The sequence below is a fragment of the Opisthocomus hoazin genome, chromosome 2, assembly GCF_030867145.1.
Source record: "Opisthocomus hoazin isolate bOpiHoa1 chromosome 2, bOpiHoa1.hap1, whole genome shotgun sequence".
Lineage (NCBI taxonomy): Eukaryota > Metazoa > Chordata > Aves > Opisthocomiformes > Opisthocomidae > Opisthocomus > Opisthocomus hoazin.
This window is the reverse complement of record NC_134415.1, coordinates 11,111,238-11,123,879: the sequence shown is the minus strand read 5'-3', so window position 1 is coordinate 11,123,879 and position 12,642 is coordinate 11,111,238. Positions and strand designations below refer to the sequence as shown.

The 12,642-nt window shown below is 38.3% G+C and overlaps 1 protein-coding gene across 1 annotated transcript in view; it reads right to left on the bottom strand.

The window, feature by feature from the left end:
• The window catches only part of WDR64 (WD repeat domain 64), a 76,766-nt gene extending 65,581 nt beyond the window's left edge, over positions 1-11,185 (bottom strand). The window contains exons 1-3 of the mRNA XM_075444226.1: positions 11,109-11,185; positions 8,883-9,034; positions 8,037-8,167 (exon numbers count right to left, since the gene is read on the bottom strand). Coding sequence (XP_075300341.1) covers positions 8,037-8,167; positions 8,883-9,034; positions 11,109-11,185 — 360 coding nt within the window. The remainder of the gene's footprint in view (positions 1-8,036; positions 8,168-8,882; positions 9,035-11,108) is intronic.
• Positions 11,186-12,642: the final 1,457 nt, after the last annotated feature.

Below are 12,642 nucleotides of genomic sequence, written 5' to 3'. Positions count from 1 at the left end.
TTTTTCTTCTTTTAGAGATTCACATGTACAGCTTTTAAAAAATATATTCTCACACAACGTCATTCTTCACCTTTCACTTCACAGGTCCCTCCTTACCATGCACACAATTATTATCTATCATACATCATCAGTCAATAAATCACCCATCTGTTATAGCCCCTTAAGTTCCTCTTTCTAGTTTCTTGTAGTATCACTGTGTCTTTCCATCCTGCATCCAGGCAGGATACAGGATTTAGTATCCTAAATTCCAGGTGTATGCTTCTTCTGTAAAGTCATAACAACATAACCTTCATGATATCCAGCATGAATCAAAAAGTGGTAATATGAGTAATTCATACATAAAGACTGTTTTTCATGTTATAGCATTTTCACAGTTGATTCTCACTGTTTTAAATTCTATCTGAATCCCCCAATTGTTTAGTATTACATAGAAGGGTTCTGAAATAATTGGTGTGGCTACAACATTATAATCGAGTGTTTCCCCCCCGAATTAAGGATGCAGTCTTTCCACTATCATCAGTTAATACTCCTGTAGCAGGTTTCCACCTATAACACGTATTAAGACAGTGTTAGAGAATCACAGAATCACAAAGTCATGAGGTTGAAAAGGACCATTATGAAAGGGATCATTTAGTCCAACCCCAAGGGCATCAGCGACACTAAGTTGCCCACAACCGTGTCCAGTTGGGTTTTGAATACATCTAAGGATGGAGACTCCACAAACTCTTTGGGCAACCTGTTCCAGTGTTTGATCACCCTCATGGTAAAAAAGTGTTTTCTTGTGTTCAAATGGAATTTCATGTGTTTCAATTTGTACCCATTGCCTCTTGTCCTGTTAGTAGGTACTATGAAGAAGACTCTGTCTCTCCCTTCTTGACTCCCCTCCCCTCCCCATTAGGTATTTACATACAGTGTTGAGTCTTCTCTTTTCCAGACTAAACATTCTCAGCTTTTTCAATTTTTCCTCATATGAGAGGTGCTGCAGCCCCTTAATCATCTTCACAGCCCTTCACTGGGCTTGCTCCAGCAGCTCCATATCTCTCTTGTACTGGGGAGCCCAGATCTGAACACTGTACACCAGGTGTGGCCTCAAGTCCTGAACAGAGAGGAAGGATCACCACATCTGACTTGCTGGCAATCCTTTTCCTAAACCAGTCCTGGATGCTGTTGGCCTTCTTTGCTACTAGGGCACATTGCTGGCTCATGTTTAAAGGACCAAAGGTCTTCTGTGCAGAGCTGCTTCTCAACTGGTCTGTCACCAGTGTACACTGGTGCATGGGACTATCCCTCTCCAGGTGCAAGACTTTGCACTGCCCTTGCTGAACCTCATGAGGTTCCTGTCAGTGAATTTCTCCCACCTGTTGAGGTCCCTCTGAATGGCAGCAGCCACTCCTCCCAGTTTTGTATTTGCAGTTTTGCTGAGGGTGCACTCTCTCCCATTGTCCAGGTAATTAATGAAGATGTTAAATGGTACTGACTCCAGTACTGATCCCTGGCATGTACCACTGACTTGCCTCCAGCTGGATTTTGTATCATTTAGGGGTTAAGCCAGTACTCTTTCCACCTCACTGCCCACTTATTTAACCCATACTTTGTCAGCATGTCTACGAGTATGTTATGGGAGACAATGTCTAAAACATTACTAAAGTCGAGGTAAACAACATCTACTGCTCTCCCCTTACCCACCAAGCTAGTCACCTCATTGTAGAATCCTATCAGGTTGATTAAGCATGATTTCTGTGATTGTCCCTTTGTAAATCCATGCCGACTGCTCCTGATCACCTTCTTGTCCCACATGTGTTTGGAAATGATTTCCAGTATTAGTTGCTCCATCGCCTTCACCAAGAATCAAGGTGAGGCTAGTTCTCTTGTACTTCCATGGATGCTTTCCTTCACCTTTATTGAAGACAGAAGTGATCTTTTACTCTCTTAAGTGTATGTTCCCATATTCCTGGCAGTGGAGAACAGGCCCTTCACCTTTCTGGGGACTAAGATTTTGGTGGGAGGACTTTTTCTTTAATGAGACTGACCTGACATTAGGTCACTCCCGAGTCCTGACAGGATGTTGGATGCAGTGGTTGGGCTAGGCCAGCAGCTGCCCTAAAACCAACAGAGGTGGAATTTCTCAGTGAGTCACTCAAGTGTGTCCTGTCAAGCTTCCTGTACACATGAGGTGGTGCCACATCTGATCTTTTGCTTCTGCCCAGCAGGCAGAACACTGCCCTACAAAAGGGCATCTTAGAAATCCCTTACAGCTGCATAAGCAGCTTCTGCTGACTCCAGCATGGAGACAGGGGATCTCCACAAGTCCCACCCCACAATGTCTCCTAGAGGTTGACAAAGAGCATAAAGGATAAAGCAAAATGCAATTCACACATCTTTCAGATGTTTTCCACTAAAACAACGGAGTTTTCAAAGGGCAGACTACATTTGGGAAAGGGATGTAGAGGTCAGTTTCCAAAATCATTGATAAATTACAGCTGTTAAGACTGTCCAGGATGGGTCTTTTAAATTTTGAAGCCAGTAAATGACTAAAGGTAGATCCTAATTTAACTAAAGAGAAGATTTAAAATTACTTTAAATTTTTTTAATAAAAAAATGTCCTTTCAGTACAGGTATATTGTTGTGGACACTGCTGGAAACCCTTGAACATGGAAGTACTTGAAAAGGAGAAACATCAGGAAGATAAAGAAATAGGAACGCTCACACAAGGCTATGATCTTTTAGGTCATGTAAATATATTTGGAAGATTTTGTCAAGTTAAAGAGAGGCCAGATATGGAGAGGTAAATTTTAAAAAATCAGATCTGCGAGAGTAGGAAGAGAGGAACAAAGTGTCAGGGATAGAGTTCTGGGAAAGGGGGGTGGGGGAGAGACAGAGATGATAAAAGAGAAACATTAAAGGAACAAAGTGACGTGTATCCCTCCTCCTTCACTTTCAAGACTCAGGGCGTGACCAGCAGTGCCAAAATCAGCAGGGGAACTCAAAAGAACAGGGGTGAAATACAGTCCTTTTAGCAAAAAATCATTAGAAAACTGGAGCACAGACAGAAACCATGATGGCTATTTAGGATGTTACAGAAAGTAACTGTTATCAATGACACATTTGAAAAATTAAGTTATACAAAGAAACTGAAGCAAGATCAAGGCTACTTACATTGTTCATGAGGGGTAATTAATGACATATCCAGTTGCAGTTGATAAATGTGATTTGTCTAATATAACTAGTAGGTTAATGAACATAAAAAGAATGACTGTATCAGATAAGGGAGGTGTATCTGTCTCTTTCACCATCTCTCTCAAACAACAGATGGTCTCAACTAGAATAACCAGAATACTTTGCAGTCTTAAAAGGACAATTACCATCTCAGCGACAAGGCTAAGGAGGATGACAAAAGCAAATGGGATGTAGGCTGGTCAAGTGTTATATACAGCTGACTTAAAACAAAAAAAAAGAGAGGAAGAGCTACAGATATGGGTGGAAGGAAAAAAAGGTCTACAATTGTCACCAGTAAGTAAATGTGTACATGTTTGAATGTCAAGAGGTGAAAAAGAGACGAGGAGACTTCAGAGCTGTAGCGCAGCTACACTTATAAGCCTGTGGCATAGTCAGAAGAACAAAGAACACCAGCATCATTCCTAACATTAGTAACTGTCCAGGATTACCTGGACTATTTTGAAACTATAGAGTTTGTCAGAGAAAAAAAAATTAAAAGACCACCATGACATAATACATAGGATACAAATCAATCCCATTTTATTTTATTTTTTTAGAACCCATTCAAATAAGCCTGGAAATGTCTGTTTTGATCCAATCTTTACAGATATGCTGTAGCTGATGCTGAAGTTATTGTTGATGTAAACTGGGCTTAGACAACAATCAGATGGTCAATGCAATGATTATTCTGTTTCAGTGTAAGCTAAATCTGGAGAATTCCAGGAGTCAGCAGTTTTCTTTATTCAGTTTTCACCTCTTTGTCTATACCCAGCCTACCTGTAAAACAAATCTTACCATTTTGTCCTCAAAGAGCTTAGATTTATGTTCCATAGCATATAGATAGCTTGTAACACGTATCACCATCAGATTTCCTGCTAAGTAGAACTACCCGCTGAAAAAAGTTAAAAACTCACTGCAGCTTTTCACTGCGGTATTATATTTCAAACTGTGCTGGATAAGGCTGCGTCAAGGCAAAGAAATCGATGTCAGACTGAAGCTGATTCAGATAGTCTGATCTTTGTCTCTTTCATAACTGAATTGCCATCTCCATCAGGGATGAATTTCCAGTTATTTTATGCTAAATATTTCTCCCCACAAGAGAAAACAAATAAAAAAAGCACATTAGCACTTTAATCAGTATTCTTCTGAACAGAGAAATAACAAATATTTCTATTTTATTCCCTATGGCAGTCAATATAGTCTCACTAATATCCATCTTCTACACTAAACGTATGCTTTTTTCAAGGAAGTTTATACACAGGACATTTTAAAAGGCTGTCGTCAGTCAGCTCACACTTGGTAAAATTTGAGGAAAGGTCATACAAAGGGTTCTTGGGAATTTTATCCCAGGCAAATCCCAGACAGATTTTATAAGGAAAATAAAGGGGCTTCACCTCTTTTATTAGACCCCATACTGTGCTTACTTGTGCAATTATGGAGCCCAGGAAATTAGTTTGATTGCAGTGGAAACTCAAGTAAGGTTCTGGAGTAAAAGAAACTCACTCCAGTAAACAAACAGAGCTTCCTTCAGTTCTCTTATAAATTTCTAAGCCTGAACATAATTTGCTACTGCTCTGCTTCCCTAAGCAAAGGACAGTCAGTCTGACAGTCACCACAAATTCAGAAGTACTTTTCTCAACTGGTCCCTGCTTCATACCCATAAAGCGTATGTTACTCTGTATAGGATATGTGTCTAGCTTGCCACATCTACGGAAGAGATTACGTCACCTCTCTCCAATCCCATACAAAGAGCAGTAACAAGTTTGAAATGAGGCAGAGAATTTTGAATAGTACAAGAACTTCGCTAGTGCTGTAGTGACGCAGTACTTCAGCATGTCTGATGGCAGCTGGCCATTTCAATATCTTAGCTTGTTTATCATGTACCAGCAAATCCAGAAATGTCTTATTCCCCTGTATTTTTAGAGAGTTTAAAAGAAACACTGAGCAAAGCCAGGACTTCACCTTTAAGTATCCTTTCATGTTGGAAAGGGGAAGTAAGGAAGAAGGGTGACATGCAAGTAGGAGATATGCAAAGATAGACGATTTCAAATTCAAATTTCAAATAGGAAATTAATAGGAATTGTTGATAACATGCAAAGAACAGGTGCTGGGTATCTTCAAGGTTCAAATAATAATGTGATGTTCCAGTTTAATGTAAAATGGAAATATGCTAACAAATTTATAGTCCATGCCACTTGTTAAAACTTTGCCTTATGGCTTTAAGTCCAGCAAGGACTTGCCATATATGCAATGACAACTATGCTATCACAGGAAAGTTACTGTGTGCTGGAAGTTCTGCACCATCTGCACAATTCTATCTTCAGGTAGAAAACAAACAAACCAACAAAATCTTGTAGTCTTGTATGATCATGGATGCTTTTGATATATATGGGCTCTAACAATGTAAAAATCAGTCATGTTTATTGAACAGTTGCTTGAAACACTATCCATGGGAAATACGTTAATGAAAGATACTTTTCTAGAGGAAGTGTTCATAATTTCTCATAACATGGAAAAAAAGGGCACCATGTTTAAAAGAAACAAGACAAAGTAGTTTTGCATGAAATTTGTAAAACTGTGGATGCTATGGAAGTATCCTTTTTAAGTGGGTTCAGAAGTAATTTACAAATGGATAGATTAAAAGTCCTTCAAGGGATACTAAACACAGAATGCAGCTGCAACTCTGGCACAGAACATCCTTAAGCTATATGCAGCCAGAAGCTAGGAGGGTAAACCAGATCTACTGTTTCATAGTTACCTCATTCTTAGACGATGATTTGCTATTTAGTGCCATTAGAGACAGAAAAATAGATTACACCTCATCCATCTATAGATTCCAATAATACATACAGAATTCTCTGGTTAAAAAAACGCTCTACTAAAACACTGCTGTACCTCTAATGCTTCACATTTAAAGTAAAGGGCAGATTTATCCCTGTGAAAAGGGGAAGAAGAAGGAGAGGAAGAAAAGAAAAGAAAAGAAAAGAAAAGAAAAGAAAAGAAAAGAAAAGAAAAGAAAAGAAAAGAAAAGAAAAGAAAAGAAAAGAAAAGAAAAGAAAAGAAAAGAAAAGAAAAGAAAAGAAAAGAAAAGAAAAGAAAAGAGGAAAGGAAAGGAAAGAAAAAAGAAAAGAAAAGAAATAGAGGAAGAGTTTCTGATGGTTTAGCTAAAGACGGACTTAGAGCACAAAATGCATACTGTAGTTTTTAGAGATTTTGCATTCTGTCAAAAAGCCTGAGGCCGATGCGTATCAGTGCAGTAGTTTAGGGGACGACCTGGACATACTCAGGCTCTGTGCTCCACATCCTGCTGCCTTGTCAGGAATCTAGCATATCAAACTTTGCTTGAACTACCAGCAGTTCTGGTAGACAGCTCAGTGCTCTTTCACAAAAAAAGCAGGAAAATGTTTTTATTTAGTCAGGTCATGCTTTAACATGTAGTCATGTGCATCTACATAATAGGCTCAAAGATCTTGGTGCATAGAGAACAGAGGCCAACTTCCTCAACTCCTGTAAACCAGTGCAGCATAATTAATGTTTAATAAGAATTTTGATTTGCAAGTTCAGCTGATGTACCAAACAGATAGTGGTAGGAAAGAAAAGCAGTTCACCTACAAATAACAGCGTAACCTACCCAGGCTTTATAGTATTCATTCTAATTAACCTTTCTTATCAGACCTCCAATGGTATGCCTTTATAGGGACAGATACCTCTCAGAGTTGGAAAGAGTGGAATAAGAAAAATCATACATATTTGGAACAGAAAGAAGTCTTCCTTGCTGAAATTACTGATTTTCTAACCAGCACAGTATGAGCAAATCTTGCTCTTAAGAATCTGCTAGAATTAGCAGCATTGACTCTCCCGTGCATTAAGCTGTTTTGTATGATATGTTTAGAAGTCTGAAAGCAGCCACAGATAGTCAGCAGAAAATCCAGTACAGAGTATCTCTTAGCAAAAATCTTGTAGAGACAATGCTGCCATTTGCAAAATACCCACCTGTTCACCCACATGAAAAAGGGGGGAAAGGCAGGGCTCGGCAAAGGTCTTCCATACTTCAGCTTTCACTGACATGATGGCCTGAAAGAACCAGTCCTCACTCTAGTGAAATAGGTTAGGGATGCCTCTAGGGATTATTTTCGTATTTACAACTTCCTCTTACACTGAATACTGATCTTCTACTGCTGAAGGTTCATATTGCAGGCCTTGGCACTAGGAGCATAGGATTCCTCTTACTTAAACTAAAATTACAATAGCTTAGGGTGGAGAACAAAAGAAGCTGGAAAGAGCTAAAATTTATAAGAATACAAACTCCTTCAACTCTCAAGGCACATACCAGAACGGATATCATCCCTCAAATTTTGCAAAAGAAATTACAAAGACAGATTTTACCCTCCTGTCTTCAAATGTCTTTCCTGGAAACGTGCATTTAATCAACAAATGGACACATGTAATTTTCCAAATTGTTTACTACCACAATAAACATGGAGCCTCTTTCCTTCTCATCTTGTTAAAATTAAACATCACTTCTTGAATAGGATAACATAGCAACAAGTAAGGTACTCTAAGCCAGTTCTTCAATTTAGCTTTTGTCTAGGTCAATCAAAACAATACATTTTATCTAATTTTCTAGCTACAAAGGCATACCTGTTTTCCAAATAATATTTTTTTTAGGAAATAAATGTCTGCCAGGATAAATAACAACATGAAAGTTGCCCCATTATGCCATGGAGCTCACGAACAACACATAATCAACAGCTTGATACTGTTACCTTTTAAGATTCCAATTAGTTCTTTATATTGAATAAAGTTTTAGAAATCCTTACCTCACACCATTCTGTCCTTGCATCAAGGTTGTTGCTAATCTTCCTGAAAAAGGCTTTAACATTATGATCCTTGATTTCTGGACCAAAAAGTGTCTGTGTGGTCGTATAGAACTTATCATAGTCTATCTTGTCTGTATGGGAGGAACAAGATCCACAGAGTTAGAAACTGGCAAGGTACAGCTTCCTTCCTTATCCCCCCTACCTCCTGTTTTATTTCTTCCTCAATATCAATAGCATGCAAGTTCCAGCTCCTCACAATGTATTCACTAGAGCATTTTGAAATAAAAACAGAAAAAAAAAAGTTTGGTCTTAAAGTTCAGTCCTTTCAAAACCACCTGATTTGCAATACATGACAGGAAACAGATAAAAGAATAGGTGAAAAATTCTCACCTGTTCTTTCTTCCCTTACTCTCATACCACAGTTCTGGTTTGTTGATCTGAACCTGAATGGTGTCCTGGGATAAAGTTTATCCTTTCATGCAACAATAGCCAGCTGCATTGAGAAAAGCAAAACTTTGCCCTGATTATTTACAATTAAGCAACTGGATTTACATAATTCACTGGGTTTGGGCTTTTACAGATCACTAGAATCAACGCATCATGCTAACTTGCATATGTGGCAACTCTGCCAACTACCTTTTGTGACCAGTCACCATAGCATTATAATCTGACCAGAAGCCCTAACAGAAGTAGAGAAGCACTCTCATAGCTCAATCTGCTTGTTTCCTGTAAAACTCAGGAAGTCACAGTCTGAACATTAATTTGAAGTCTTTCTTATAGTTTTGTCTCTATGACACTGTCTTTCCATATGAAAATTACACTTTTCGATCAAAGAGTATCTCTTACCATCATCTTCAATGTACAAGCCTAATCTCTCCTTCGTCTTCTGGTTTACCATTTTTTCAACTAGGTTCTGGAACTGCTTCAAAGCATTCTTGAAATCTGGCACTTCAAGAGCAGAGCAACTCTCCTTATCACAATCCTTCTTTTCAGATATCCTTTATTAACAGAGGACAAGGTAAGAGGGAGAGCTCTTCTTACAGCCTGGTCCAAGTCTTATTTTGCTCCTTAAATCTTAAACTCCCACATTAGTTCATATGAGCTGCAGGTGCATGACAGGTATACCAAGTACTACATAATAAAAAAGAGGTGACTCCGGCTTATCATGTCAAACTGGCAGACATACTAGTGAACTGTTGATGTCACAACACTTCATTTCATCACAGAATCCTACTTGCTGAGCCAGGATCACTGATAACCTGGCATGTGAGATTATTTTGTGGTATTTTGTGCAATTGGTGGGCGAATAGGCATGAACTTTCTCACTTCCAGAGCCAGGGAGAGATTTCATCAGGGTTCAATTCTGCTACAACTGGCACCGCTTTAGCAATATGAGATCACGTTCTCCAGTAAGAATACACCTTTGAGACTAACAGTTGCAAGTTTATCGTATCTTTCAATTTTTGTATTGAGTGAGGAGGAAGGAAGATTACACACATCATTTGGTGAAGAATGACAGAGACAGTTCTCTGTTTATATTTGCTCTGTGACAGGAGAACTGAGACCACCCTGATGATATTCTAGCATGCGCTACTGCTGCAAGGCTTGGTCAGGGATCTCAGTCTAGGTGGGGATGCCTGGTTTTACAGTAGCAATAACAGCATTTTACCAGGGATGTTAAATTATGAATCATTATTCATGTAGTACAAAGAGGCCAAAGACATCCAATTCAATCCAAAAAGAACTAGAAAAGCACTTTTTGACAGTTAGTTCTTGGGAGTAACACTGAATGTTTGTCTCCTTAGTAAACCTCTCTCCATTTCTTGAATATATACCTTGTCTTTCTCTTTATTGTATTCAGAATACCTACTCAGTGAACTAGAACTTCCAACCTAGAAACCCAATTACCCTGCAGAAACATTTTTTTAAATTGCATAAATCATTATGATCGAGACTGCGAGAAATCCAATGATGGAGTGATAAGAGTTTTAGTTATTCTCAGCTGTCCAGCCTCTCCCTTAAGCTCTTGCAGCCATCCAAACTCCCTTTAGTTGCCTTACTTAACTTCCAGTCAAGTTACTGTTTCTTTCTTTCTCCTGACAGACAACTAATGAGCCCAGATGTGAAGTGTTGGCTCTTAGCATGTGCCTGGCCAAAGCTCAGCTGTATGTCTTAAATGTTTACTGTTTTGAAAAGGGTCTGCATTTAACCTGCACCTAAGTTCAGTCAGGATCTTGAAGTCAGAATAATACCTTGTTAGGGTACCCCAAGGACCTTTCTGTTTTTGTTCTCTGGGCATACTTAAACAAAAGCAGGATGGGGCTATTCAGAAAGCAAAAGTGCAGCTACCACTGTCTTTTGGAAGTGGCAGCCCAAATCACTCACTAACTAGTCAAAATTGTTTGATATTGCTACCCATTGTCTTGAGATCAGACAGAATATTTGCCCTGCAAGAGCACCAGTCCTTGTGTTATATTTGTGCTGTCTTTCTATCCTGCCACATCTTAAATTCTTTACTGAATAGTGGAACCCTGGGGTATCCTACTGGAGTGGTGGAAACGTGAATTTATTTTTCCTCTAGCTGAAAGAGAATTAACTCCAAAACTATCCCCTGAATGAGTAACACAGTGACCACTGAAGAAAGGGCAAGTACAAATTCTTGTAGGAATATTCTAAAGAATCACGTTTCATTCATTCTTTGGAAAGGAATGATGTAAAAAGCTGTCTTAAAAGAATGGTTCTGTGCAGTGAATTTTAAGAAGGAAGCATTTTCCTGAAAAACAAGGTGCTTTAAAAAGGAATTTTACAATTTCCACCTGTGATCATTAGTACTCTTTTATTGACTAAACAGTCACAGTTTTAAAAAAAAAAGGCTATACATATGGGTAATTAATATGTTAATTACTTTGGATGATGTTGCGATCACAGATCCTCTGCATATGGACGCTTGTTATCTTGCTCAGGGTTCTGGATTCTGTGCTATGCCTCAGATGATCAACTTTCAGTTCCTACTACCCTTTACTAATTTGACTCCTTATGCTTGATAACATTTTGCAAATTGTAAAGGCTTACCTTTTTTTGACACTGCCCTGTGAGGCAGTGTGTTCTACTACAAAGTCAGATCTGTGTTCTTGTCTTGGCTCTGCCATTTCTTCTTTCTTGGTAACCTTATCAGGTTGCTAAAATCTACCTGTAAAACAGGAACAACATCCCAAACCTCAATTAGATCCTTTAAAGTATTACTAATATTTACAAGCTAATGTTCGCATTTTTTATGTGCAATATCTGTGGCTCCTTTTGTATCACTATACTATGCTGACATTAAATTCTAGCACCTTTCCATTTATCACACTACTCTCATGTCTGCTGCACATTTACATGAATATTATTAGCATAATAAATATAACTGAACTGTAATTGAAGGTGAACAAAGCTGTTCATGGCATTAACTATGCTTAAGTAAACATGCATTTACATTTGTTCACTGATCTTCCAGTTAGTGAAGCCATTAATTCACATCCATTAACACAATCACATATTTCTGTGATCAACAAAATTCTAAAGTACTTCCGAGAAGCACATCAATGATAATGAGTAGAGGCTGGTATCTTCTGTCATTCTAAAAAAATGGAGCTCATGAAGAAATAACAAGAAAAGTTGTCCCTTTTTTTATTCCCCTCACCAATGTAATTTACATAATCCTAGATTATTTTTGTTTTTATACCAGTGCAGATGTTATTGCTTTATCAAGCAGATAATGAAGTTTTGGATGAGAAAATTCAACTAGAATAGACAAGCCAAAGTATCCCTTTTGATCCTAACTAGTGTCATTGCTCCCAAATTTAACAGAGGCATCACAAATTCATGAAGTTTAAATCCAGAAGAGACCCTGAGATCCTCTGCTTTCACCTCCTCTATGTTACAGATCACTAAATGTCAGCCATTTATCACTATAATGAGCCCAACAATTTTGTTCTAAAGCATAACTTGTGGAAAGGTATCAAGTTTTAATCTGCAGACACTAAGAGATGGAGAATCCATCATGTTTGTTCCAAAGGTTAATTGCTCACATTGTTAAAATTTAAGCCTCCTATTTGAATTTGTGGAGCTTCAGCTTCCATCCAGCAGCTGTTGGAATGTCTTCACTGATTTAAAATATATGGTATACCTTCCTACTAGGGGCCCTTGTACCTGAATTACTTCTCCATTTTTTTCTGTTGTTAGTTAAAGCAGATTGAACTCTCTATCTCCTATTGCAACACTATCCTTCAGGTCTCAAAATCACGTTTGTGACTCTTTTCCAAAGTTTTGAGCTTCTCAGTGACTTTAAAGAATGCTGATGCCATGTTGATGTGTTATACCATAATAAGCAAATTGGTACTCTGGTCAAATAATGGATTTCAGCCTATTTGTTAAACTCACTTTTCACTAGACCATATTGATCAACTTCTTTGTATTGTTCTTTATCTATTGATTATCAGATGAGTTTTTCTATTACTTTACCCAAGGCTGACGACAGGCTCATTGGTCAAGGCTTTCTTGAATTGCTATGCATGGAATCTCTGCTCTGTGGAGATTCTGTAGTTGAAAGCAAAGGAGAAATTAT